Source organism: Peromyscus leucopus, chromosome 11 (genome assembly GCF_004664715.2).
Source record: "Peromyscus leucopus breed LL Stock chromosome 11, UCI_PerLeu_2.1, whole genome shotgun sequence".
Classification (NCBI taxonomy): Eukaryota; Metazoa; Chordata; class Mammalia; order Rodentia; family Cricetidae; genus Peromyscus; species Peromyscus leucopus.
Genome location: NC_051072.1, coordinates 56,839,637 through 56,867,279, shown reverse-complemented (window position 1 = coordinate 56,867,279; position 27,643 = coordinate 56,839,637). Strand labels below are relative to the sequence as shown.

At 46.4% G+C, this 27,643-nt stretch overlaps 1 protein-coding gene across 1 annotated transcript; it reads right to left on the bottom strand.

Moving 5' to 3' along the window:
* Window positions 1-1,096: 1,096 nt before the first annotated feature.
* Window positions 1,097-26,923, bottom strand: Ckmt2 (creatine kinase, mitochondrial 2). Its single transcript, XM_028891012.1, has 10 exons — window positions 26,817-26,923; window positions 11,501-11,672; window positions 10,415-10,613; window positions 9,015-9,110; window positions 8,360-8,581; window positions 6,857-6,942; window positions 5,781-5,904; window positions 4,817-4,951; window positions 2,606-2,731; window positions 1,097-1,357 (listed from the first exon to the last, which is right to left on the bottom strand). Exons 2-10 carry the CDS (start codon window positions 11,650-11,652, stop codon window positions 1,238-1,240), a joined length of 1,260 nt encoding a protein of 419 aa, XP_028746845.1. The 5' UTR covers window positions 11,653-11,672; window positions 26,817-26,923; the 3' UTR covers window positions 1,097-1,237.
* Window positions 26,924-27,643: the final 720 nt, after the last annotated feature.

Sequence of the window (27,643 nt, the reverse complement as noted above, 5' to 3'; positions counted from 1 at the left end):
TTTTGGCTTGTCCCCGGGGAGCATAAGGCAGGGACAAGAGATTATACTACAGCACCAATGTTTTCACTGTTGTGCCTGCAATGTTCACTTTCTGTAAAATGCCACTTGATCTGGCTCCCGTGGCTCAATCTAATGTCTGTCTCATGTGCGGAGCAGTGTCTCGTGGCTTGTTACATGATTGACAGCTCTCACCTCCTCCTTCCTCCTCCTTCAGGTTACAGGCATTGCAGCAGGAAAGAAAAGGATAATGATACCCAAGTTAAAGATGCGCAGGCTGAGGGGATACAGGGTTTGACTGGATGTCAATCACAGTCAGCTCAGTAACAAAAGCATTATGAGCTGATTTGACTCTGTTCTTTGACTTTCAAATCAAAACACTGAAAACGTCAGAATTTCGGATATCAAACTTTGAATTGTTTTGCTACATTTATTGTATAAACAGACAATGGCCAGGCCATATCGGACAATAGTATTCTCACCCACAATTTCTAAAGCGACTGCTCTGGTCTGGGAATCCGATTTGCAGTCTTTGGAGCGATCAGTTCAGAATGACCAGAATGTGGTCTATGATGGACAGATCTCTTCCTCAAACTCAGCACCAACAGGTAAAGCTAAATATTCTCCACAGACTTGTACTCTGGGTGCCCTCCTTGCTAGCCTGCCTCCCTGCCCGCAGCGGCAATCAGAGCACACCTGTACCTCTTTTCTTAACTACAAAGTTTCCCTATGCCTCTGCTTGCTCGAGTTCGTACCAGATACCACGGACAGGGCTGAATCGCTCTGAACTGATGCACACATAGCCTCTGTTTGTCCTCATTGGAATAGCCTTTTGATTAAGTCCCCCATTTTCAAAGGAAAGAGTTTCCTCTCGCCCCAATTCCTGGAAATGATCGTATCAGCTCCTCAATTCCAGTGATGTCCGTGGGCATTTGTACAGGGTTGCCTTAACATCTAGAGAGTTGAACAGTTATCTGGATGTATCTCTATGTGGTCTTAAATGTCAGCCTTAGTATTTTAAAACACCTTTTCTTCTTGCTGCTTGTAGTTGGGCATATTGACCTTCTTGGTATTAGTAGAAATCAGAGACATAACCCAATGATATTAAGGAGAGTTTTATTGTAAAATGGCAGTACCTACAATTTTACATGTTTTCAAGTCTACAAAAACTCTCAGAGCAGAGACTTCTTTGTGTCTGTCATACCAGCAGACACATTATTCATAAACTGGGAGGGAAAATTCACTTTCTGCCAAACTGAGGCAGAGGAGGGGGCACTTTAATATCTTGGCCTCTCTCCAGCTTCTTCTCACAATCCACCAGGTAGTTGACTCCGTCAATTACGATCTGAACAAGTTCCACCTTAACGGTGAGAGAGAGGGACGGACCACAGGGAGGAGACACATGAAGAAAGGAGAAGGAGGGATGATTAATTAATTGGAGCAGGAAGTGCCTCAGAACCCCCAGAAGGGGAACACTGCACTTAGTAGGACTTTCTCACAATCAGGGCACTGTGTGAGGGGGTCATCCTGAGGCTGGGGCCAGATGTGGAGGTGGAGGCGGAGCTTAAGGTTTTCTCTCAAGACTTCTTTAGGGCGGGGTTGCTGGGAGAATTTTATACTGGAAAATCATTAGTTTTCATCCCCTGTATTTTTCCTCTCTTTAAAAAAATAGTGTGTGTGTGTGTGTGTGTGTGTGTGTGTGTGTGAGAGAGAGAGAGAGAGAGAGAGAGAGAGAGAGAGAGAGAGAGAGAGAGAGAGAGAGAATGAGGGCTGCTGTGTCAAATACATGGTTTTTAAAATACTTTTAGACATTTTACTAGCTTTTATAATAATCTCCTAGAAGATTACAATAAAACACTAAGTTATGTTTGATAGTTGCTATGCAAATTGAGAGAATAACCTTACCCAGTGGCCCTTCATGTTTATTTTTCTCACCAGCAGCTGCATCCTGGGTTGAGATGGCTTGCCGTGGAACTTGCCACCAGCATTTCCTTAGTAGTCAATTGTGTGTTCCTAAGCGAGCTCTCCAGATTCATCTCCCTCACAGCCTCTACCTATGGACCAAGCCTGTTGTTCCCATGCACTCCCAGGAGCCCCTCAGCATTGTCGTACGGGCACACGTTTAGACATAACTATGACAAGCCTCTTTCACTGTCTGAACTCTACAACTAAAGCATTAGAAACCATTAAGCATCTAAGATGTGGAAATGAAGATGACAGCATGTGGATCTTCAGCAAGTGAAATCCAGCATCAAGAGGGATTTTCACATTTTCCTGCCTCTTCTCTGAGTCTATGGGGGTAAAACACTGCTGTCCTTTAGCCTAAGGGAGCTCCTGTGGCTGAAGATGGCTGAGACACTTCTCAGGGGGCTGGTCCACAACACCAGTTCCACTATGATCCCTTGACTTGCCTACAGTGCCCAGGAGGGATTGTGTATCTTTCTTGAATTATTTTCCATGCAAGCAAAAGAAGCACTGTAGTGAAAGGCTAACTCAGGACTCGGTGGGCGAAGAGGACGTGGAGGCCAGGCTGTCGAGGCTGCTTTTCCACGTCCTCGTTCGGTTAGGCCGACCTCATTAGCCCAGGCTAGAGCGAGAGGGACGTTACCTCTGATCTCCCGATCCGATCGATGTTGGAAATGTCGTATATGTCCGCCACTGCCGCAGTGTCCACGCCGCCTGTGCCCCGCTTCTGGAGCCTCAGATTCTCCAAGATCTTAGAAAAGCGTGGATCCTAGGAGAAGCGATATCGTTGCAGTCACTGAGCAAAGATGTAATAAGGGGCAGTAACAATAAAGTATTTACAGCATACGTGGACACTGGCGGGAACTTCTAAGCCTTCCAGCAATCCAATGAAGCGGATATTATTTTCACCCCATCAAAGCCCATTTTCCAGTGCCATATAAAAGTACCTGATGGGGGGTGTGTGGCACATGCCTTTAATCCCAGTGCTCTGGAGGCAGAGACAGCTGGATCTCTGTGATATTGAGGCCAACATGGTCTACATATTGAGCTCCAGGCCAGCTAAGGCTACATGTTATCTTGGTGGTGGTGGGTACCAAATTCTGGAGATCAGGTCAGTTATAAATGACAGAAGTACTTTGACTTACAGCTAGGTGGACAGTCCAAGAGCACGGAGCCAGCACTTGGGGCATCTGGTGAGGACGCCCTTGCTGCATCAGGGTATTGCAGAGGGCATCACGTGTGTGATGTGAGGCAGAGCTTGTGTGCTAGCTTAGATCACTCTTCTTGTACTACCAGTAACGCCATCATGGAGGTCAAAGCTATGACCCCCAGCTATCCTCATTACCTCCTGAAGTTACACATGCCATTGACATGTGGATTAGGGGTTTAAGTCTCTAACATATAAGCTTGTAGGGGACAATTGAAACTCTACCAACCCCCACACCTAAGATGAGCAAAGTGCTCAAGAGGAGATAACTTGCCCAAAGTCAGACAGCTGGGAGTTGGCAGAGCATCAATTAAACCTGGGGCATTTGACTCCACATTTATCTTCATATAAATATACATGCATGTGGATGCCAATTTTTGTATGTACTACTCACCTGTACACCAGTTTCATCGTTATAATTAAAATCATGGAGTTAAATCACTGCCAATCATTTCCTTAGCACTGGGATTTTGAATAATAAAAAAACCACGTACCTTTATCTTGATAGGGAGCACGTTTTTCTAAACTTGTTTATATTTACTTTGTATGCTCTGGCAGAAATGGCTAGCTCCCAGTCTGGATCCTTTGTCCGTCTGTCCAGCAATGGAGGTGAAGATGTAGCTACTTGCTGTCTGAGCTCTGACCAACAGAATGAGCGGAAGTCCTGTGTGCCACTTCCTTTCTTACACCTTAAACCTCATCGTGGACATGTCTACAGGCTCTCCCCTTACACCTTAAACCTCGTCGTGGACATGTCTACAGGCTCTCTCCTTACACCTTAAACCTCGTCGTGGACATGTCTACAGGCTCTCTCCTTACACCTTAAACCTCGTCGTGGACATGCCTACATGCTCTCTCCTTACACCTTAAACCTCATCATGGACATGCCTACATGCACACTCCTTTTCTCACATTCTAGAACATGGAGAAGGACTGTGATTATGCAAACGAGGAAAACGCTCTAAGTGGTCCTCCAAACAAGGCCCCCTATCAGCAGCCTCAGAGTCGTCTGAAAACTTGCAAGAAATAAAAATTCTCGGCCCAGTGAGATGGTTCAGTGGGCAAAGGTACTTGCTGCCAAGCCTGACAACCTGACTTCATTCATTGGAAGCTGGAAATTATCCTCTGGCCTCTACTGTGTACCCACGTGCTCCCCACACTGCACAAAACACAAATATACAAACACAAAATGTAAAAAAGAAAAGAAAGAAAGAAAAGGAAAAATTGCACAAGCGTGGCCTAGCAATCTGTGCTGCCCAGGTTCATCATGGACATGTCTACATGCACTCTCCTTACACCTTCAATTACTCCCTTCAGGTGATTCTCACACAGGCTCAGTTGTTAGGACAAGAAAGGAACCCTAGGGAGCAGAGCAGGGCAGCCCCACACTCTGATTTGTTACACGATGGAGACTCAAAAGCATTACTCTTGTAGCCCCATCCCCTTTTCACAGGCCCTGAACCTTTTATCCTAACTAATGCAGAGGACTTTAAGCCGGACTTCTCCCTTTGCATCCCTCCTCCATTGCAGGTGGCAAAGGCCAGGGTTAAGGAGTGCACGCCGACATCTCCTTCACCTTCTGAAAAGCCATCACATCTGAGCTGATCCTCTTGGGACCCAACAAAGCTCCTGGTCACATGTCATTACCTTGCTGAGCTTTGGGATCTTAACGTGGACACCAGCTCGTAATCCAGTCCCGAGGTTCGAAGGGCAAGTTAAAATGTATCCTAGACGCTCGTTCCACATGAACTCCCAGCCTCGTTCTTGGATTAGCCGTTCCACCTACAATGAGCCAGCAATGAACAAAGGGCAGACTTCTCAAATACCTATTCCTTCAGGGCATCCCAGACCCCAGGGAGAGAGACCAGTAGAGCGCATGAATGAAACTGTAGTGCATCTGTGGTACTTGTACTTGATAGTTCTTCTGTAGAGTATAAAAACGATCCTATTAAATCAGATGGCCACGTAAAGCATTTGACATGGTCCCTAGAAGATTCCGGCTCTCCATAAATAGCAGTTGCTACTCCTTTTCATGCAAAGACTGTAGGAGAACATAGGAACTCTCAGCAGATTAAGCCCGTGAGAATCTATTCTGTTTCTTCCCATTCAGTCCTACTTCCCAGCCCACCCACTCCCACCCGATTCTACCTCTGCCATTCCATCCACCCTATACCATACCCTCTCCATGTTCAGGAAAGAATGAGAAAATAACCAGTGAGTCACAGACTTCCACAAAGAGAAAAGTTACCTCTTTTTGAAAGCACTGCTCTGGAAGATTTGATTCTTAGGAGAAAAAAGTAGTCCCACTTTGGAAGTTATCAAAGTATCTTTTTAAAAATGGAAAACAGTGGCTGGAGAGATGGCTCTGGCCTTCAGAGCGCTGGCAGCTCTTCCAGAGGACCACGTTAGATCCCAGCACCCACATGGCAGCTCACAACCATCTGCTCCTACAGTCCCGAGGGATTCGATGCCCTCTTCTGGCCTCCAAGGGCACAAAACACTCACACATGTAAAATAAAATGATAATAGTAATTTAAAATACATATGCAGAAATGGAAACTAGAGAGATTTGATTTGATGGATATCTATAAACCCCCCAATGGAACCTTACTTCCTTTAGTCCACGGCAGAACCGCTCAAAGACTCGTTTCATATTGCCTCCCTTTTCCATTGAGATTACCCTGGTGTGGTCTTCCTCATTTATCCAGATGAGAAATGTCTTGTCATAATTATGCCTAATGAAGACAGAAATGTGGTGCTGACTGTTAATTGCATTGATCCCAACACATGAAAATTCTCATTACCTCTGGAGCTTGATTGCCTCATTTCACCTTCCCCATTCCCTAGATGGCCCTTATCTCCTAACTGTGCCCGAACAAGCACCACAAAATAATGATACCTCCCAGCACGGAGACTAGTACTAAACCCAGCTGTTAACGATGCTGCACACGGTTCTACTCTCACAAGAATACAATCCTTCCTCTTGTTCCCCGAACAAGACGACAAGAGCTCACCTATAGTAGCATTTAGATCTGATGCTAGGAGTGTTTTGTCTCCAGAGAGGCTCAACCAAAAGCTTATGTTTCTTGGGGAAAAAAAAGTAGGAGGCAAGAATGGGGAACTTTACCTACATCCCAAGAATTCACACGTGTGTTTGCTATATAAACCCTGGCTGTCTACCCTCTTGTGAACTTTCTTCCTTAGCTCCCTTTGGAGACAGTTGGGATAACCAAGCCAAGGTAGGCTGAGGACTGTTAGAAAGGATGTGTAGACACTGAGTAGCTATTCACCCATTCAGGGAGGGCTTATCATATCAATATTATCAATTGTCAATATAATAATCAAAATTATCAGTATTAATTTCTAATTCCGAGTTCATTCGTCTTAAGTTCACAAGCAGATTCTCTAACTAATAAGAAGTATCTTTCTTTTGAATATTTTCCCCCATGCATAATTCATGCAAACCAGCTCATATTCCTATATCTCTTTTAAAACATCTCACACCACATACACACGCACGCACGCACGCACGCACATACACACACACTGTTTTCAAATAGAATCGGCTCTCCATTCGGCTCAAGCCGGGCATGCTGTCAACTGCAGCTCACAGCAACCTCGGGTTAGAAGAAGCAGGCGAGCTGAGATTCTCCACACACAGAGAAAAGGTGAAAACCACATCCGTACCAGATTCCCCTGGCATCAGGCCAGTCCCGGGCCATCCCGGCACATGTTAGTAAGGGGGACACTGGCTTGTCAAACAGGAAGTGGTCCTGTGGGCCGAAAGTGACAGGGCAGAGAGAAGCGTCTGTGAGACTAGGCATGGGCCAGTGATCAAGTTTCAACTTACAGATACAGAGGCCTCTCAGGCAGTGTTTCTCAGGTTCACTGCGAGCCGGAACACCTCAAGAGCTTTTTTTTTTTTTTTTTTGGTTTTTTGAGACAGGGTTTCTCTGTGTAGCTTTGCGCCTTTCCTGGAGCTCACTTGGTAGCCCAGGCTGGCCTCGAACTCACAGAGATCCGCCTGGCTCTGCCTCCCGAGTGCTGGGATTAAAGGCGTGCGCCACCAACGCCTGGCCTTCAAGAGCTTTTAAAAATGAAAACACCAATGCCCAGAACTCATACTGAGACAAGACACCAAGTAGATGTGAGGAGTCCTTCCAGACTCTCTAACAAAGGGGAGATCTTGGAGACTGGGGACAGGAACGGTCGGAGAGGGTTGGTCAAATGGCTCCTAGGCCAGTGCCCAGGAGGAGGCTCCCCCATAAACAGGTGGCTGCTTAAGGCAGATATGGGTTTGCTCTGTAACGGCAGGTGGATGCATGGCGGGTTCTACACACATCAAGACATAAAGGCGTACCAACTACGTAGCTGTCCCGTGTGGTTTGGAAATGGGATGTTTCATGTAATTTGCATCCTCTGAGATGACAGAATCTTCTTTCTCCTTTTCTTGGAGTTTAGTTAAACATTACTTTTTGAAAGTGCATTCTGTTTTAATTTGTGTTGATGAGGAAATGAAAGACCCCAAGCCCAACACTTGGGAGGCTGAGTCAAGAACGTTGCTGTGAGTTTGAGACCAGCATAGGCCTCATACTGAGACCTTGTCTCACAAAACCAAAGAGGACCCCCTGTTTTGTCTGCTCTAGAGCCAGAGAGATGCCCAGAGGTGCTGGGAGGCGGCAGGAATGAGTGTCTGCAGGCAGCATCCACTGGCTCCGTCCATACCAGTCAGGGAAATCACCTTTGTAACACAAATTGCTAAACAGTCTTATTAATAAAAAAAAAAAAAAAACCGTTTAGCAATTCACGTTACACACCTTCCTTTCCTGCCTAGATCCTCTCTGCTTCCAGAGTTTTCTTAGGGTATGGTAGCGGAGGTCAATATTTAGGCACCAATAGGATTTCCACACTCAACTGTTCTCATTTGTTCGTAGATAACAAGAGGGGGATCCCCCATTCACCTCCACCCTCCTGTGCCCAGCTCAGCACTCATACTGGAGTTTCCTCTTCAGACTTTAGCCATGGCTTGACAAGATTTAAAGCTTCAGCTCCTTTCTTAACGCCGAAGCTGTGGAAGCCCCGGGCCGGTTTCAGCCCTGCAGATCAGCTTTTACGTGGGTAGAGGCCAAGGCAGAGCTGTGGGTCCAGCCTCTTTCCAAGCAGCCCCTGGGTGATTTATCACCTACTCACGTCAATGAGCCGTTGCTGATCCTGCTCGGTCATATCAGACAGCTTATAGTAGCGACCAGCCAGGTCCCCCTTGAGGCCCTCCAGAGCAGTGATGGCCACGTTCTCCACCTCCCTTCTCTCCGCCCGGGAGCAGGCAGGAGGCAGGCTCAGCCCGCGGATGCTGCGACCAGTGCGCACCCGAGAGGACAACACATAGCGCTCATCAAACTGCCCGTGAGTGATCTGCCGGATGAAGCAGAGCGGAGAGTCAGCAAGACAGCCACAGAGCACAGTCTTCTGACTTACAGCTTGCCTGGAAACCTTCATGCATTGCATTACAGAGAGCATCACATGACTGCATTATGTGACTAACTGCTGGGTGATTTAAGGAGCAGCCACCTTAGTTAAGTAAGGTGGGGTCTGGAGTACATGGTTTTGGTTGGGGATAAAATGTTGTAGGAAAGCTTAAGGTTTCCATCAATTAACTGTCCCTTAGAGGCATCTTTAAAGGACCTTCTTAACCTCTCCTAGCCCTCAAACGGATATGCTGAAGGTAGGCCATCTTAGACCTTCCAGGGACATCTCACCAGGGTAGGGGCTCTTAGATTCTCTCTTCTGCCTGTGGATTCAGGAAAGCCTTTTTTTATGGGGAGAAGGAATGGAGGCTGGAGCCTACCTTGGATGCATCCAGGTCCGTAGGGTGCTTCATCACCCTGGGGTCATAACCATTGTGCCTTAATTTGATGACAGGATCAAAAAGGTCAGCAAACACCTGTAGGCAAGAATATCCTCCTGAAACTGGCTCACCTAAGAGCAAAGGACTTCTGCTTTCACTTGTCCCCTTTTCTCCTCAAGGACAGGGTTGACGGCCTCCTCTGAAAGCCTCCATGCTACCACGGAGGACATGCATATGAGAGTAGACTAGTAGACAAGAACGCAAAGGACATCAGAGAAAACCACTCAGAGTCACCTTGCTCCTGAGAGAGCCCAGGGCTGCTGGACACCTGCAAGTTCACCCCAAGGGCTCTGCCAAGCTCGCTGTTATCACACTGGGTGAGAAAATTTGGTGGTTAAAAACCCCATTTTGTGAGCTAAAAGAAGCCACCAGCTTGGGGGCTAAGCAAGTTTTGTGGTCAAAAGAGATCAGGCTCTAAGATTCTAAGCAAAACACTGAGTCTGTGGAGACGCCAACTGTCCATAGGACAAAGCCAGGGTCCCTTACCCTGTGAGCCTGTCCAATCTAAGAGCAAATCAACCACATGAACCAAACAGGCATGGGTAGTCTTTAGAAAAAGGCCAAGAGATGTTACGTCTAATAACAGAGTACTCTGCAGCCTTGGGAGTTATGGGAAGTGGAAAGAAGGGCTTGGAGACCAGAGAAACAGTGTTAGTCTGAGTCTCTGTTATAAGCTAACGAATCACCATTTTGTTTACTTAGGATGACCCCTTCTTGTCCGTTGACAGCAACTTTTCTGAGAAACTGCCTTTGGTTCTATGACAGAAGAACAGAAAGAGAGAGAATGAGGGAGTCAGGCTGCAGGCTTTTGTCACAATGAAGAAACTGCTCTGTGGAGACAGAGGTATGGTACTGAGTTCTGCTACGAGCAGACACCGTACCTCTGCACCAAGCATGAGGCTGGATCCAGGAAGTTTGGTGAGCCCAGGAGTCTGTGCTACAGTAATGGGAAGATAAGTCTCAAACTACAGACACACCATCAGCCCCACCCAACAAACCCAGGCGCAAACACTTAAATGTCTTCTGATGAGTACAGACCATTCCATTTAATTTGTTTTGCACCAACACAGCCTTCGACAAGCTCAGAGAGCTCTGTCATGCAACGAATCTGTCTTTGAGGAGGGACGCTGGTGCATTGGTAAAGAAAGCCTTGTCCCTAAGCTATACATCTCATAATTCCAGAAAGGATTCCCAAGGGTTCTATGAGAGTTCCCTTTATTGGAGCCCTTCTTGAGAATGCAAACAGCTGACTCCAAAGAAAGATAAAGACCCCATGATAGTGCGCCTCAACCACATATAGGGTAGCCCCCACCTCTGGAACCAGCTGCCCTCATTTTTACCTCATACGACTCCTCGTCACCAGCAACCATGCCCACAGTCTTTATGAAGGGGTGGCCAGGGTTGTCCACTCCGGTTTGGATGCACTGGTCCAGGGTGTAGCCATTGGGTGTCATCTTGTTTCGGAGTTTGGCATAGATGGTGGGAGTGAGGCACTCGGCCATGCAGTTGTTATGTTTTCTCAGGTCAGGGTAGTCTGCACTGTGGGAGGAGAGAGGCTGTGGACCTGTAGCCCCCAGGTAAGGGCTATCAAAGGTTCGGTTTCTCTGGGACCCTCAACTAGGCTTTCTTGGCCCAGTGGGCACAGGGGACACTAGATAGAGATGCCTACATGTCCTGACTTGAGTAAGCCAGGCTTAGGATAAACTAGTGCCAATGGCTGCTAGAGAACAGGACCCGGCCCCACCCAGCAAGAATCCCATGATGCTACAGAAGCAAGAGAGGGAAAGAGGAAAGGAAGTCAGAAAATGAATTGAAATCATATGCAGATTTCTCTTCTCCCCAGAAGTGTTGGTAAAATTCAATTAGTTTGGTTTCTTGGGTCTGTGGTGGGGAGAGAGACAGAGACAGAACTATCTAGAATGCTATTTACCTCTCTATTCTTTGCCTACGGGACAAGCTTTATGACAACAGAGACCTGTCTTGTCTTTAAACAAACATTAACCAGGCAGTGGTGGCACACGCCTTTAATCCCAGCACTCGGGAGGCAGAGCCAGGAGGATCTCTGTGAGTTCGAGGCCAGCCTGGGCTACCAAGTGAGTCCCAGGAAAGGCGCAAAGCTACACAGAGAAACCCTGTCTCGAAAAACCAAAAAACAAACAAACAAACAAACAAACAAAAAACAAACATTAAAGGTAATAAGCCACATAAAGATGGCTAACCAGGGGATCTGACAGCCTCTTCTGGCCTCTGCAGGCACTGCATGCACATGGCACAAAGACATACACCCAGGCAAAACATCCAAACAAAAGAGATAGAAATAGTTAAATAAATAAACAAAAAGGAGGATTCTCACTGACCGTTTCCAGCAGGAGAGAACGCATGTCTGGTTAACACTCCCGAATTATTTAAAAGCCAGGGGGACTCACCTCGCGGGAAAGAGCTTGTGCTGCTCCCGGGCATCAGCAGACACCTTCTGCCTGTTCAGCAGGTAGCCAGTGGTCAGGGCACTGGTTCCCAGAGTAGTAAATAGCAGCGATGCATTGCGGCCAGTTAGCAACTTAGAGAAGGCACTGGCCATCCTTCTTCTTGGTAGAGTGTCTGGAAGCAAAGAGGCTCCATCAGGCGCTGAACGGCTGCATGGAGAGCAAGGGGCAAGGAAGCGATCCCCAGGGGCCACGGCCCTTCTGCTGGCTTTGTTTATCTAGTTCTTCCTTTTGTGCTTCTTTACATTAATAAAGAAAATGAGGGCTTTCACATTTTGTGGATGAGCTTATCATTTTCTCAAGCAATTACAGAGAAAAATCAACAAAAGTTATCTATTTCCATATATTAGACAAAGCAAGTACTTTTTAGACTTTTCAACCATACAACTAGACCCTGAATAGAATGGATTTCTGAACTTCTAAGAAGTACTGAAATTCTCTGAGGACCATTGTCCCACTTTTACACACCCCAAACAAACTTGTGTCAGAGCTCAAAGAAACAAGAAAACACATTTGGGTTATCTTAAGAGCAAATGCCCTCCTGGCTGAGAAGGTTGAGGTGCCAGCAGTATGGGGATGGGGTGTCCCAAACTTCCACTCTGGTTTAGGACCCCCTGAAAGGGGATAAAGTTGTTCAAAGTTAACAAACATCCATCCCTTGGCTTCTAGCAAAGCAGACTCAAAATCTTTCTTTAAAAAAATCATATTTAGTTTAGGTCTTGGATTCTTGCAGATTAAGATTAAACAACAAACTCTCAACCAAAGATCAACAACCATACTAAAAGATACAAATAAGGAGACAAAAGAGAAAAAATAACAACAGAGTTAGGCCTCCAATGACTGAAGATTGTGGAACTGCCAGACAAGAACACTACCCGCTCTAGATGGATGTTTAAATAACGAAGTTATTTAAAAATAATTGAATTATTTAAAATTTATAATTAGAATCATAATTACAATCAAGCAACAAGAGATCATTAAGAATGACCAAGCATGGTGGTGTATATATATAATTCTAGCACTCAGAAGTAAGAGGCAGGAGAATTGTATCATGTTTGAGGCCAACTGGTCTGAACAGTGAGTTTTAGGCTAGCCAGGGCTATGTGGTGTGAACCTGTCTAAACAAACAAACCAAAGAATAAAAAAAAATTGAAAAATAATGGAATTCAACTTTTGCAAATGATGCAGCTGAAGAAAGAATAAATGAACTGGAAGGTGTGCCCAGGAAAATACCCAGAATGTAGCACAGAGAAGCAGACAAAAATGGAAAATCTGAGACATAGATTCGGAAATATGATTGATAATTACAATGGGAAAGTTGAATACAAACTGGATTGAGGTCACAGGAAGAGACACCAGAGGAAGCAGAAGTGATGTCTCAATGGTAATGACCAAGAATTTTCCAGAACTGATAAAGTACATGAGGCATAATGTAATATGATTAAACCCTGAAGAAATTGATCCTTAAGCAAATGCTTTCAACCAGACACAAATATACTAGAGCAGAAAGAAGACAGTTCACATACAAGGAAATTATGAATATCAGTTAATTTTGCAATAGTAAACCCATGGAAATAATATTTTTAGAGATAAAGAGGCAATGAACTCATTTCACATGAGAATGAAAAAAATACTGCTAAAGAACAAGTCAATTACAAAGGAGCTACTAAAATAAATACTCAAGAAAGAACATGGCCGTGAAGGGCAGCCTGAAATGCAGATAACAAAGAAAACGTATATAAATCTTAATCTGTAATTATATAATTCTCAACAAACCAGGAAAGTCAGTATTAAATATGCACAGAAGGAAGCCTGCTGGACCTGCTGCTCCTCAGAAGTCACAAGGCTGGTCAAGCCTTGCAGTATCACCTGGCAAGAGTACTTAGTGGGGGCCTCTGAGTGGACACCAAAGAGAGGCATTGATTAGTCCTTTCCCACTGCTTGGTTCCCATGATGTCCAAATGAGGAAAGCGTGGGCTCCTGGGTCTTTACGGCAAGATGCTATAAGCTTAGGTGCGTTGGTTGCTCCAAAGAGCTTGTTGGTGTGTACCATTATGGCCGAACGCCCGAGTCACCCAGAGAAGCCTGAACCTCATGGAGGGTGTGGCACCACAACGCTATCTGTCCCTCTGACATCACCTTTCTTCCACGATTGAATTTTGGGAACTAAATTTGTCTCTAAATTGTAGGATTCTCCAAGGAAAGTTCTGCTAAATTCTAATTTGTTGACTAAGCATCAAAGACTTTAAACATTTATGAAGTTGTTTTCCTACACTGGCCTGGGAAGTCAGCCTATTGAACACCTTATCTTCTTCGTTCATGTCAATACCCAATTCTCCCCGTCCTGACGATGGCATACATTTCTAAAACTGTCGTGACAAATCACCCATTTCTTGAAGTTGTCCTAGGGACGTGTAATGGCTGAACACTGACCTTATCACATCCACTTCTTTGCCCTCTACAGAGCTTCAGTGTTGCCAGTATCTTCAAGAACGTCAAGGACACGGAGATGTCCTGGCTAAGATGCTAAGGCGTCCTGGCCCTTACGTGCAGCTGGCAGTATTAAAACACACCTTTGTGCCATCACAGTCCCAATTCTGCTTCCCAAGCAGAGGGACAATGCTGTCACACTGAGAGTTACTGTAAATTTAGCAAAGCAAAATAAGTTCTAACCGAATGCCTTCTAGGCAGCAAGGGCCCAAGCATAAGGCAGAACATGCTGCCCCTAAGCTGACAGGAAGTGTGTTGATGCCTGCAGCTGAGGCAATTTTCTTTACCCTGGACTTCTTCCTTTTAGTTGTTTATGAATTCACTGGTAGGAGGCTTTTTGAAAAGGAGGCTCTGAAGAAGCAGTGTTAGGAAGACAGGGAAGTAATGATCTACATGAAGAGCCTGGTGGCCACTGATAATCACAGGCCTTCTTTCCTAAGAGGCTGGCACATAGGTGGGCATCTGAATCAAAACATAATTGCTCGATATGGCATTACACCCAGACTTTAGTTTTGGGAAATAATAGGTCTAATTTACTTCTGAGAGTTCCAATACGACATTAACAAAGTGTGTGATCTGTGTCGCTAATGCAGGTGGAGGGGATGGCTTTGACGGTCACAAGCAATGCAGCCCTAAAGGAAACCTAAGATCCCAGGCTTCGGTTCCTTGGACACTGAGCATAGAGTTCAAGCTTTGGTGAACTGGATAACTCCGTCTTTCCTGATTCTGCCTTGGGACCCCTGATGGCCTAGCTCTGGTTTCTTAGTCCAGCAGCAAGTCCAGCTTGAGATTCATTCAGGAACTAACTCTTGACTGGGGGGCTACTAAGTGCCAGGCACCACAGTAGACAGTAGCGTTAAGGTAACAAAGTAAATAAATGCTGTGCCTTCCTCAGGGGCTCCTAATTTATCTGGGAGAGATGGTTCAGTGGTTAAGAGCACCAGCTGCTCTTCCAGAGGACCCGGGTTCAATTCCCAGCACCCACATGGTAGCTCACAACGGTCTATAACTCCAGTTCCAGGGGATCTGGTACCTTCACACCAATGTACATAAAATAAGTTAAATAAATGTTTTTTTTAAAAAAAAAAAAACAGAAAAAATAAAACAATGATATGTGGAGCTAGATGCAGGAAACAGGCAAGATATTATTCCAGGGATCTTACAGGATGCCTGTTTCAAATAAGGTTGCTCAGACAAAGAGAACAGAGGGGTCAAGGCCTTGAGGATGGACAGACCTGGTTGGGACAGAAAGGGTTGGTGGTATTGCAGCCAGGCCGAGACCTTTAGCACTGTCAGAACATCTATCCCTGTAAAGACCAGGGCAGGCAAACAGGAAGACTGCATGGAGGATGTTCACTCCTGGTAAGTCATGGAAGCTCACACCAGGGAACCCCGGGATTTGGTGGGAAGAGTGGGCAATATGAGCTTAGATGTGACAGTTACGTATGATTTCCTTGGCATGTTACATTGGGTTACTCTCTCTCTCTCTCTCTCTCTCTCTCTCTCTCTCTCTCTCTCTCTCTCTCTCTCTCTTTTGACCTTTGTTAGTAAAAAGTGGCCTGCTGGCCTTTGCTGTACAAAAGAAGATGCAGAAAACCCCATTAGCACCAACAGAGACTCATGCATCTCCTCCAGGGTCTCAATTCATCCAGATCATGAAACAAGACAAAAGGTTAACAAAGGACTCAATATCAACCGAGCAAGATGGCTTTTGCTGTTTCAAAAAATCACATACACTTCATGCGTACATCGCTCAGGGGCTGTCACGGGAGACTGTCACTAAGGGCACAGTTGCCAGGCTGGCATTCAGATTGACTCTAGAGCGTTTGTGACCTTAAATTTTTGATATTACTTATAAATATTGATTCGTTGTTTGCACTCTTGTGCCTGTGCAGGAAACTAGGCCGAACTGTTTTGGCAAAGCATCATCAGTCTTGGCTTCTTGCTGCTCTTCCAATTAGGATTTTGGTGTCTATTGTATTCCAGGTCCTATGGGGCCACCATGTGGTGCCTCGGCCTCCATAAAAGATGTTTCCTTCTAGCCAAATGGGTTGGTTTACTCTCTTAGTCCCTAAAGCACTTGCAGGCTGCTTGTTCATTTATATTTGGGCTTCACAGTGCTTTTCATCCTGTTAGTGAACTCAACTCTCGTATGTTTCCCCTTCTTAGGGAATCCCTGCTCTTTGTATGGTCCTGTGGATGGGTATATTTTTCAAGCCCAGGAAGTTTTCTCTATTAGCTACCATTCTTGAACACGGTTAGATGATCAGTAAGCATCCCTTTCTTAACTTTATAGATTTCCAGTCATGCCCCACATAGGATGCTCTGGTCAACAGTGGTTGATAGGATGGCGGGCCATTAAGATTATGGCTGAACAACTCCAGTTGCCTAGTGATGGAGTATTTCTCATAATGTCATGACATAGTGTGGCATATCATGGCCACATTTGTGGTGATGCTTGTGTAAACAAACTTGGGCTGCCACGAATATAGAAGCATAGCATACACAATGATTGATAGGATGGAATACTTGATAATAAATGACTATGTTACTGTTTTTCATTTACTATGATATATTTTATCAGTATTTTGACTATAAAGCAACCTGCAGTGTTACCGGGTGACAATTTCATTTAATCTCATGCTTCCTGACTTTTGATAACACCAAAAAGACACGTGGAGTCTTCAACCACTAGCATCTTGTCTTGTGGAAGTCCTGTACTATGTTTGCACAAGGACCAAATCATCTAAGGATGCAGCTACTGGAACTAATCAGTTCTGATAGAGACCCATGCCTGTGCTCACATGCAGCAGTCTGTCTAATTTCAAAAGGCGGGTATCTCACCAGGCTCCTGGGTGTCTCCTGCTCAGGTGTCACTCAGCAGTAAGGACAGGTCCTTTGCCACATCCATTTCCATGAGTGCTTTTGTATCTAGCTGGGACCCTTTGCTTTAAGAATTTCTCATTTTTAAATCTCTTACCCCTGAATTCCATGTCCTTCTTCCAAACTAGTTTGCATCCCCTTCACCATAGAGTTTGAGGCACTGCCCACAGCAACAAACAAGGAGATGGCAGGCTTGTTCTTGGCATTCCCCTGCTCTGGTTTCCATGTCTAGGAGCTGCCCACTATCCAGGCTGGCAAGTCCAGACTTCTAACCATCAGCCCCAACATGTTGTCAGCTTCCTGGGTACTACCACAGTCATCCTCAGCAGTTTTTATAGTGATTCTGCAAAGACTATCCCACAGAAAATGGGCTTTCCAAGAGAGCAGAGCATACGTGTGTATCTTTCCCCTTTCTTCCTTCCTTTTTATCATCATCATCATCATCATCATCATCATCATCATCATCGAATGGATTCTGTCTGCTTAGCTCTGTAAAACAATGGGATCCCTTTCTGTCTGGAATCTCTTTGGTGGATGCCCTGAGACATGCATTACTGGTTAAATACATATCCAGTAATAATGCTTTAATTTGCTTTCCTATATGTTGCAGAAGACAATTTCTGGGGAGGCAGGAGATTTAGGTACAGACAGGATCCATTATAGGCATGTGCTCAAGGAAACACAGGGAAGAGGACTTGGTGGCACCATTGTCCTACAGAGTTCATTCAAAGGTCACTTCAGAATTGGGATGCCATGAGTGTTAGCTACTTGTTTCAATGCAAAAAACAGGTAAATCTTCTCTGTTCTCTATGCATCATGTATGTTTACAGTTCTAGAGCCAAACACCTACATAAGACAATTATCTTCTCACTGAGAAAGGGAACTATTACTGCCGTGGTTTTCCTTGAGGTCTACATTCAGAGCAGTGGCTTCTGGGTCACAAAACTGGCTGGTGGCTTACTTGGTTTCATTGTCTTTTTGAGACAGGGTATTTCCATGTAGCTTAGGTTGGTCTTCAATTCACAATCCTCCTGACTCTGCCTTCAGAGGACCTTATATGTGTGTAACCTACTCTACCTTGTTTACAAAATCCTTACAATACATTTCAAAGAGACAAAGACGTGGCTTCCTATGGCACATTTTCCCAACGGAAATGCTCTAAGGAAAAAAATGGGAGGGAGCGTTCTTTCCCTCTGCTCTAAAGAATATTATTATGTCTCCCCAACTCTACTGTGTGCTAGAGAGTACAAGGCAAGACCAAGGTGAGCTGTAGGCAGAGTGAGGAATCATGCAGAACCAGCCCTACACCTCCAGTGAAGGCAGGGCTAGGAGGCAGCTTTCTTGGCTCTCACATCCACCTGCACGCATTTGATAGGTTCCCATTAAATGCCTGAGTGGGTTCATGGGAGCTAGGGTAGGCTGTCCAGGGTGGTTAGTTTCGTTGCAGTATAGAAACGTTTTCTCCTTTGGCCCTCTTTAACACCAACAGCACTGTGGGTCTCTCTGCTCCCCGGAGCAACACATTCAGTATTACATCATAATAGTTATAATATTTTTCATTTGTTGATAACATAAAAAAGCAAAGCTAGAGAATAATTTCAAGAGCCGGTTCCCACAGCAGCCTCCAAGAACAGGTAGATTATACCATGCCACAAAACAGGGAACTCAGAAACAGATTTTTCACAGTTCAAGGTCACACAATGAAGATGAAAGCAACTGGCCCAAGTATCCATTCTGTACCAGCCACTCGTTTCAGTGAACATCCTGCTCTCGCTGGCGGGTTTTTACAGTGAAAACCATGATAGTGTATTTGGATGGAGATGAACCCCAAGGACCAGAGCTGCTGGGTGTCTAGCTGCTTTCTGTCCTCACTGGTCACTGGTCACTCAGGAATACAAAGCGATTTTTTTTCTCCCCCAGGGTTTCCACAGCAGAAAGACAGGGAGGGTAAGAATGGGCCCACCTGCACCTCAACATGGTTCTGGGCAGTCCTGAGGGGACACAGAGTCTGAGGGTAGTCTTGGATGCTCCCTCCACAGGAAAACTATTAACCACAGACTAAGACTGTCAGCAGACTGTGAGGTTCAAGTCACTGCTGGAGGTACAGTGTGCCATGACATCGTGAGAGGGAGGGGGAGAACAGTAAATATAGGTGAAATGTGGCTTTTTAAAAACTCACTCAGCTGGAAAATTTTAACAATCCACTGTATGGCAGTGGCTCTTAAATTGGAGGAAGAAACTCTTATGTATCCCTTACTAGATGTGAAGCACATGGTCCTAAGGCTTGATGGGTACCATCCCATTTCATAACCTCTCACAATCCCATAAGATGCCTTATCACCCCTGCTCTACAGGTCAGAGGATGGAAGCTGAGGAAGACGAAGTGTCAGAGACCACACGGCCTACAGGAGTAGTGCCGGGATTCATGGACAGCAGTCTGCCTTCACTGGCCATACTCTAAGCCTGTGTCCTCTCCTGGGCATTGTGTGATAAGGGACCAGAGTGTCAAGGAGCTGTGAGATGGCATGGCCTGGTAGTGTACTGTGTGAGAGACCTTGTCAAATGTTAACCATCCAACGGCATCCCTTGCCTCCTCTTCCTAGAGACTGGTACTGTGTCACACACTGATGAAAAAATATAATGGGACCCATGAGTAGACACCCCCACAGCCATGAGCAGAAGCAGAAGACCATTGTGTCAATTTAGACAACTGCTTTCTAGACCTCTTCTAGGTAGATGTTGTCTTCAGCAACATCAAGCTTAACCTACCTCTGAGTGCTACAGAAATGAATAAAAAGAATAAATATGTCCCTTGTTCTGTGTCTAGGTCCAGAATATTAAGGATGAGGTCACAACATCCAGGACCATAGTCACAAATGCAAGCTGGCTCTGCAGGGAGACTACGAGAGAACATTTGCCTGGAATTTGAAATGTTGGATTAAATGGGGACTGCTGTGCCTAGAATTTGTAGTGGCTATCATCAATGGCCCCAGGGAAAACCCGGAATTTGTAACAACATTCTTTAATTTGACAGTACAGAAACTTCAGAAATGAGGGCCATGTCTGAATATTGACAATAAAAACCACCCAATAAAGAATTTATGCCCAGAGATTCCATTAAGACCCAAGAATTAAGCCATATGTCCCATCCATCCATCCATCCATCCATCCATCCATCCATCCATCCATCTATCCATTCATCCATCCATCCATTCCATCCATCTCATTCATCTGTCCATCTGTCAATCCATCTATTCATTCCTCCATCACTCCTTCATATTATCACTCCATCTACCCACATATTCAACAAATATTACAGAATAAATCCTGGTGTCAGATGTTGGGGTCATCTCAAAAGTTCTGTCAGAGTTCAGGGGGAGATAGACCACTGTTAAGCAGAATGTTATAAACCAAATGACAAGGTAAAAATTAAGAGGTGAGGAGACCCCCAAATGCCTGATGGAACAGGAAAGACTTTCTGGAGGAGGTGAGCATCTTTGCCATTCTGCCAAATGAGCAAGCGTGGGTGGGGGGGGCTTTGGAGACAATGGGAATAGAATGCACAGAGGTGGGGTCAGGAGAGACAGCAAGCAGATGGGACGGGAGGCAGGTGGAGACACAGATACAGGCAGGTCCACAGCAGGACCAGTACTGTGGACATAACTAGAGGAAAGCACCAGGGAGACTCAGATTCAGAAATTCTGCACATGGTGAGATGATACCACAGCGTTTGAGATAGAGAAGACATTTTAGTGGATTGACCGATAGTTGACACCACACCAATATTACCAAATAGTGGTTCATGGACTGTCATCAGTCATTTATGATGGAAATATAGAATGCTTATAGAGTGTTTATAATATTTTGATAGAGTGCTTTTAATATCAGCTGACATTTCACATGTGTTTGTCTAGTAGTTATTATACTTTATTATATCTTACAAATCAGTGGGTCTGCTATGGATCAAAAATGATTAATAGATGGTGTGAGAGACACTGCTCAGTTTCCAGACTTAAAATGGACCTAAAATCTGGGCTTCTCTACCTCCCAGAAGTTGTGAGGATTGAATACACCCTTGGTACAAATCTTGGCATTTAAGGCATGGGTGGTACATAATGGAACTTCTATGGTGAGCTTGATAAAATTGGTGAGGAAAGGAAAAATATCTGTAGACAGGGAAACCAGGCAATGAGTTCTAGAGTAATGCAGTCAATAAATCAGATCAGAGCTAAAGAGGAGGCTTCCTGGGAAGAAGTGGAAGAATCCCCAGGATGCCCAGGGCCTTTGTGGCCAGTTAGGTGTGAGCATGAAGGGTGTGAATGAATCTTGGAGGTTGCCCCGTTTCTGACTTCAGTGATTGACTCCACATGGAGCCATGCCCTACAGTGAGGATTCTGGCTGGAGAGCAGCTTTGGGAGGGAGGAAAGATGCTGTGATTGAAAGCAGGAGACCTGTGAGGTATTCCAGAGGGAATGTGCTCTTTCAAATATCCTATAATGAGTGTATAAGCATCCCTCACTTGAAAGGCCATGCTACCTGCCGGGGAAGACCATCAAGTTACTACCTGGTAGTTATCTAGTTACCACCGTGTTTCAAACTCCCTGCCTAGCAGCCTCCCTGAGTGATCACCTGTGGAGACAGAGAGCTCATGACTGAGTTGACAAGGGTGCAGTATATGAACAAAGGCCTTGGAGCAATAGACCTGGGGGTTGAACCCACTTTTGTACTAGTCATTACCTGTTGTCTTCAGAAAGGCCCTTAAAGGCTGTCTTAGTTTTCTCCAACATTAGTGGTAAATAGAAATGTTAAGACTGGAGAAAGGGAGTGGTCCACACTGAGTCTTCAGAATAGTGCCTGGGGCTCACTCAGGACCAAGCGAGGGTGAGCATCTGCCGCTATCCCCTGGCACTATGTATGAAAGGCCACTTCTAGATGCTTCCCAGAGAGTGAGAACATCTTCCTGCACCTCAGCAAACACCCCAGCATCAGAAAGAGGACTTTATTCCAGGGAAGGATGTGCAGGTCCTTCTCTTAAAGCAGGCGCAAGTTGCTGACCCGGACTTCCCAGAGGCAGGGCAAGGTCAGAGCTGAGCAACTGTGGCACCTCGCTAAAGCCACATCTAGTTCTTCACAGGGATGCTTTAGTCTGGTACCCTACTTTTCACCGGCTCGCCTAGCCCCTCCCTGGTTCTGCTCAGGAAGATAAAGCCTTGAGTCTCAGTTCCTTTCTCTCTTGAGGAAGTTCCGCTGGCCCTAGATGTGACAATTGGTTAGGCAGGAGCACTTGGTCCTCCAGGGACATCCACCCAGACTTTAACACTTTCATGTCTGCAACCTGCCACTGAATGCCTTCTCTCCCTGCATCCCTGGTACCTTCTCACTCAGTCTATGGGGACTTTCCTGGCCTGCTCCCTGACCTAGGTCATCCCAGGGCTAGAGAGCAGGGTGCCTTCTGCAGGCTGCGGCATACTTAGCTGACCCGATTCACCTCTGTAGAAAGGCAGCTGAGCAGAATATAAGCCAGAGGGCAGAGTGGCACCTTCCTTTGATACGAAAAGGATCCTTCTGAGTCTGGATGAGGTTCATGAGGGAGGCCAGAGGTCACCAGTGAGTGCTGCCCTTACACCTTGCAGGGACCCCCACCTGCCACTGACTGTGGGCCTTGGGTGGCTGATTGGCTGGCTTGAAAATCACCTGGACAGCTCTGGGGAAGTGCTGTGACCAGTCTGGAAAAGGAAGCAGGAAATAGCCATCAACACAAAAGCTCTCAGGTTCAGTGTCCCAGCATCATGCTTTGGGAGGAGAAATAAAGCTCCCAGAACATTAGGACAGAGGTAGAGGGATCCTCAGTGCAAGTCTGTAGTGTGAAAAAGCCAGGGGCCACCCGCCCATCAGAGGGAGAAGTGTCATAGCGTGTGTTTGGAATACAGAACACTCTGCAGCCTCCGCTTACCTAGACACATGTTTTATGACTCATTCCTAGACGAAAAAGAGAAAAAGCATCTCACAGGAATGAGTGCAAGTAGTTCTGGTTTTGTAGCAGCAGTACATCATATATGCACACACATCCAAGCATATATTTTTGCTTTGTATAAGCCTCAAGAGTGGTTTTGAAGGTTATTCGCCAAGCACTAAAGGGTTAGTCCACAGCAATGTATTTGGAGGTGTCAAGCCGTTCATTTTTCTCCTAATGGAGCCCTGGAAAGCATCGCTTCAGCACATCTGCATTCATGATTTCAAAAGGAAAGTAATAAGCATACAGTCATTTGTGTGAAAATACCCAGACATCTATTTGTTGACTCCTGAATGCATCTGCATGCATGGTCCCGACATAAGTATGTCCTGACTAGGCTGCCCGAGAACAGGCAGCTGCCAATCCCACTAAATGAAGGAAGGCCGATGTCATCCAGGGAGGCTCAGCATCTCCTTTCTTATGGCTGGTGTGGCAAAGAGGAAGGAGCAGGCTGCAGCAGGCAAGTGGAGGTCCTTCCATGACACCTTAGGGGGGATCTTCTCCACTCCCTTCCCGAGACTGCTGCCTCAATGACCCCAGATACCTAGCCAGCCTTGGATGCTCCCTCTGAAAGCCTACTTATTTCAACTTTTTCAAAAATCGTCTTAGGTGTTTCATTTAATTGTTTTATTTTATTCACCTCTCTGAGGACAAGGTGTCATCCCAGAATACGCTTACTGCGTACTTTAAGATTTGCTGATCATCCTTTGATACCAGCATGAGGCTCACAAAACGAGTTTAACCACATACATGGGCTCACTCATCCCAGATCCTGGTGCTGGTAGTGTCTACAACAGCTTCCTGGCCTTATGGTTTAGGGCCTCATCTTTCCCATCTCTGATCCAATGCTGGGGTTCTTCATTTTATCTAGAAATAGCTTCCGAGCCCTGCCTATGCAGCCAAACTTTTCTTTTCCCACTAACATGTAGTGAGCTCCTCCTTGAGCCTAGTGGTGCCAGGGACTTGACAAACACCTTTAGACTTTGCAACACCCCTGCCAGGCAGGCTTTATTCGGCTGAATGGAAGTCAAGTGGCCTCTGCCTGAAGCTGGCTCTATCACCCGTTCTGACCCAGGTTCACGTGGACCCCAGCACCTCACCTACTGTCCTGCCTTGGCTGGACGAGAATTGCTCTCGTAAGCTCAGGACTTAGGCATGCCCCGTATCACTCCAAGAGTCCAGAAACACTTTCACCACAACCGTGCCAAGGCACAGGATTGTCACCTTGGAGCATGTGACGCCTCACTGTGTCCCAGGACATTTGAATCTTGTCCTCTTCCTTTCCTCGGGCTTCTGCAGAAGTGCGCGGGATTCCAGGCATTTCTGTGCATGCTCCACTCTGACACCAGGCACTCAGTGGGCCTGCCAAGCCTAGCTAGGGTCACCGCTCTAGCCCTGCCTTTCTTAGAGGGTGCAGGGACTTGCTTTCTCTCTCTCCCCACCCTCTCTCCCTTTGCATGGGGTTAGATAGAAGAGGAGGGCAGAGAGGTGGTCTATAGCTCTTACCAGGAGAGGCTGCCTATCTGTTCCCCTAACCTGGAACAGCTCTATGGTTCTTGGTTTGAAAAGCTTGTTTTTAAATAGCATTTGGGTAAAGTTAGATCAAATTTTGGGGCTCTAAGCCAGAGAAATTGTGTGTGTGTGGTGCAATGTATAAAGACACAGCCTAACTAAGCCAACGACATTGGGCTCATGTTTGTGCCTGCATTTGCTGTCTATATCAAAGAAGGGAAGCCATAGTAAGCACTTTAGGCAGGATGCCAAGGAGCTATGGTTTTTTTCCTGTCCCAGATGGTCCCAGATTTCTAATTTTCTCTCTGGCTCTGTAATATCATGAACTACCCAACCCTGAAGCTTCTGCTTGCTCTGGATATCCTGAGGTGAAGGCCACGTGTGCCTTTCTGCTGATTCAGAGTTATTTCTGGTCCTGCTCTTCACCACATCATCTGTCTGAGCTTTGCCAGGGTAGAGGTTAGGGAGTAGTAGGGGACCCACGTGTCAGCTGTCAATACACAGTCACCCCAAAACAGAGGATGTCTTTGATTGGGTGGTTATCCCAACATCACAGGATTTTCTGAGCAAATTTTCAATGATGCCAGTCATGAAGGAAAGGCCATGACTTTCCTGTTGTAAGACAGCAAAGAGGTCCAATTACCTTACATGGCAGGATGCAAGGTCAACCTTAATGGGCACCCTTGGGCTTCTCTGTCTGACTCAGCAAATAGAAAGTCATGAGAACATAGGGTTCCTCCCTGAGAGACAGGCCTTTCCCAGCCCCACTTGTAAAGATGGCCTGGGATCTTTGTAAGAATTGTCTGTCAAGAGAAAACATTTCCAAGAGAATGGGGACCTAAAGGCCACCCTGTCCTCTGGGCAGCTGTAACAGAGTGGGATGTCATCTTCTCTGCCTCTTCAGGCAGGGGTGCGTGTGACCTCCAACAGTCACCTTCAGAGTTGGCTCTGTAGGAGGTACCTGGCTCGACAGACAAGAACTCCCAGAACGCCAGACACAGATTCCATGTGACCTCAGAGAAGACAAATGAACCTTCCTCTGTACTGTGGCAGAGATGGAGACTCAGGGCCTCTGGAGTGAAGACTGAATCCGTCTCAGACTGACTCAGTCCCCATCCTACCTCTGACAGCCCGTACCTCCTCATTCCAAACCCCAACTCCTGCTTCTTGCCTCTGCCTCTGCTACCTCTTTAGAGAGACTGCCCGGGTCCCCAGTTCTTGCCCTGAGGCCATGCTTATATCATGTAGCTGGCAGAGCCTACACTTCACATACCTTAGCCTACAGGTATGATCAGCTCCAAGCACAAGGGATTTTTAAAAGGTGCCTCCCAATGTGTGGAACACAAGGTTTACAAAGGCTGGCAATGGCCAGTCAGTCCAGGAAGAGCTGGTCTTCCTGCCCCCTCTGACGTCATGTTCTCCATGAAAGGACAGAGGATAGAAGGGCAGAGATGCAACAGAAAGTGGAAGATGTCTGCGGGGAAAGCAGCCTCCTGGAAAGCACACAGTGTAACTAACATGGCGTTGTCCTGAGTGTACTGACTGCCACCTAGAGCCCCCAGACAGCAGCACTGTGCTGGTCCCCAGGACCTGGCCGTGCTTGAGGAAGGTCCGGAAGACAGCACTGAGAACAAAGGGGGCTTTGGTTTGCTGGGCAAGTGCCGCTCTCCACACATTCAAAGCAGATCCTCCAAAGTCATGGACGAGGGCAGGACTGATAATGACTGTCCCCCAAGAGCCAAGCAAACAAGTAAAGAACGGGCTGCCACTTAGCCATCTGAAGCTTATTTTTCATTTTCCTTCTAAGAATGGGGCTTTACATAGTTCATGATTGGTATATACGTTCCAGAGTGAGTCTCTGGCAGCAGCATTAGCCATTAAATGGAATCTGGACCGTTAGTAACTGTTCTGCTCTTTTGGAGAGCCTCAAGGAGCTTGAATCTTCTAGCTAGTTCATTCCAAGCCACCGGACATCGCATCTGATGCAACTGAGGAAAAATACTCCCAGACACAAGCTATTGGTACCTGCAAACTACTAGAGAATGGAACATACCATCTAAACGTATCCCGAGTTCAGGGTCAAAATTCCACAAAATTTACTAGGAAACAGGGGCACTGCAAGCTGAAGTTCTGGGTCCCCTTTTTGAGCTGCCCAGGCTCATGCCTGGGGGAAAAGGTGATTCCACACAAGGGCGACCCTACTGGTACACCAAGTTCCCATTTTTCTCTGGCCCACACACAGTTTTCCCAGTAAGTGTTTCCTCCGTGGCTGGGGGTCTCCTGAGCTAAGGCTCACCACACTGGCTCTAGCTAGCACTGTCCTTCTTGGGAGAACTCAAGCATTTTGATCATCTCACTGACCTTGAAGCTGGAGGAGTCTGTCCTATCCAGATCCTGCTGCACGCACACAGCCAAGAAGTGTAACAGGAGCTCGTGGGGCTCAGCCTAGAAAAGGCCACTGTGCTGGGTGGGGCTGGCGAGTCCTCCACCAATCCCGCTTCAGACCTCCAGCTACGCTGGCTCCCCCAGCTGTGTCCTTGAAGGCCGGCTCCTGACTCTTTTGCCACTGGGCCAGGCGTCCTTTCTAGAACCTGCCATTTCTGTGAACTGTCTGCCTTTCCCTTGAATAGGCAGACCTTTGACTTGGCCCACCAGCCGGGTCTGCAGACAGTTCTTGCTCTGAGAGGGAGCTTGGTCGTATCTGGAGGGCAGTCCTAGCTTGGGGTACAAGGGCCAACAGAAGAAACTACCTGTTAGGAGGGGGAGAAGGGATTAGCCCTGGAGGAAAAAGTCTGAGAGGAAGTCTCAGGTGGCCTCTTTCCAGATGATAGAGAGAGAACCAGGAGCGATTGGGAAAGCCCATACAACTTGTTGTCTGGGCCTTGGGTTTGGGGACAATGATCATCACCGTCATATTCAAGATCGGGATCTCTGAAGTAGAGACTAGATTTTCTCACTTTCTATCCACACCAGCTTACATGACCACCAGACCTTATCCTTGCTAAAAATAGCCTCCCAGGACATCCGCCACTGAAAGGTGCCTATGAATAGCAACAAGCCATCTGGGTTTTGGACAGCAACCCTGCAATTTCAAAGGAGCTTGCCTGGGCTTCTCCTGGCCATCACGTACACATGCAGCCACATCAGCATCACCTGCTTACACCTTTCTCACTCTTAGGGCACAGCCA

Coding starts and splice junctions, on each gene's coding strand:
- Ckmt2 (XM_028891012.1), bottom strand. CDS start 11,652: ATGGCCAGTGCCTTCTCTAAGTTGCTAACTGGCCGCAATGCATCGCTG. Junction 9,111..10,414: donor GTGACGAGGAGTCGTATGAG/GTAAAAATGAGG, acceptor TCTTGCCTACAG/GTGTTTGCTGACCTTTTTGA. Junction 4,952..5,780: donor TCTGCCGTGGACTAAAGGAA/GTAAGGTTCCAT, acceptor GGCTCATTGTAG/GTGGAACGGCTAATCCAAGA.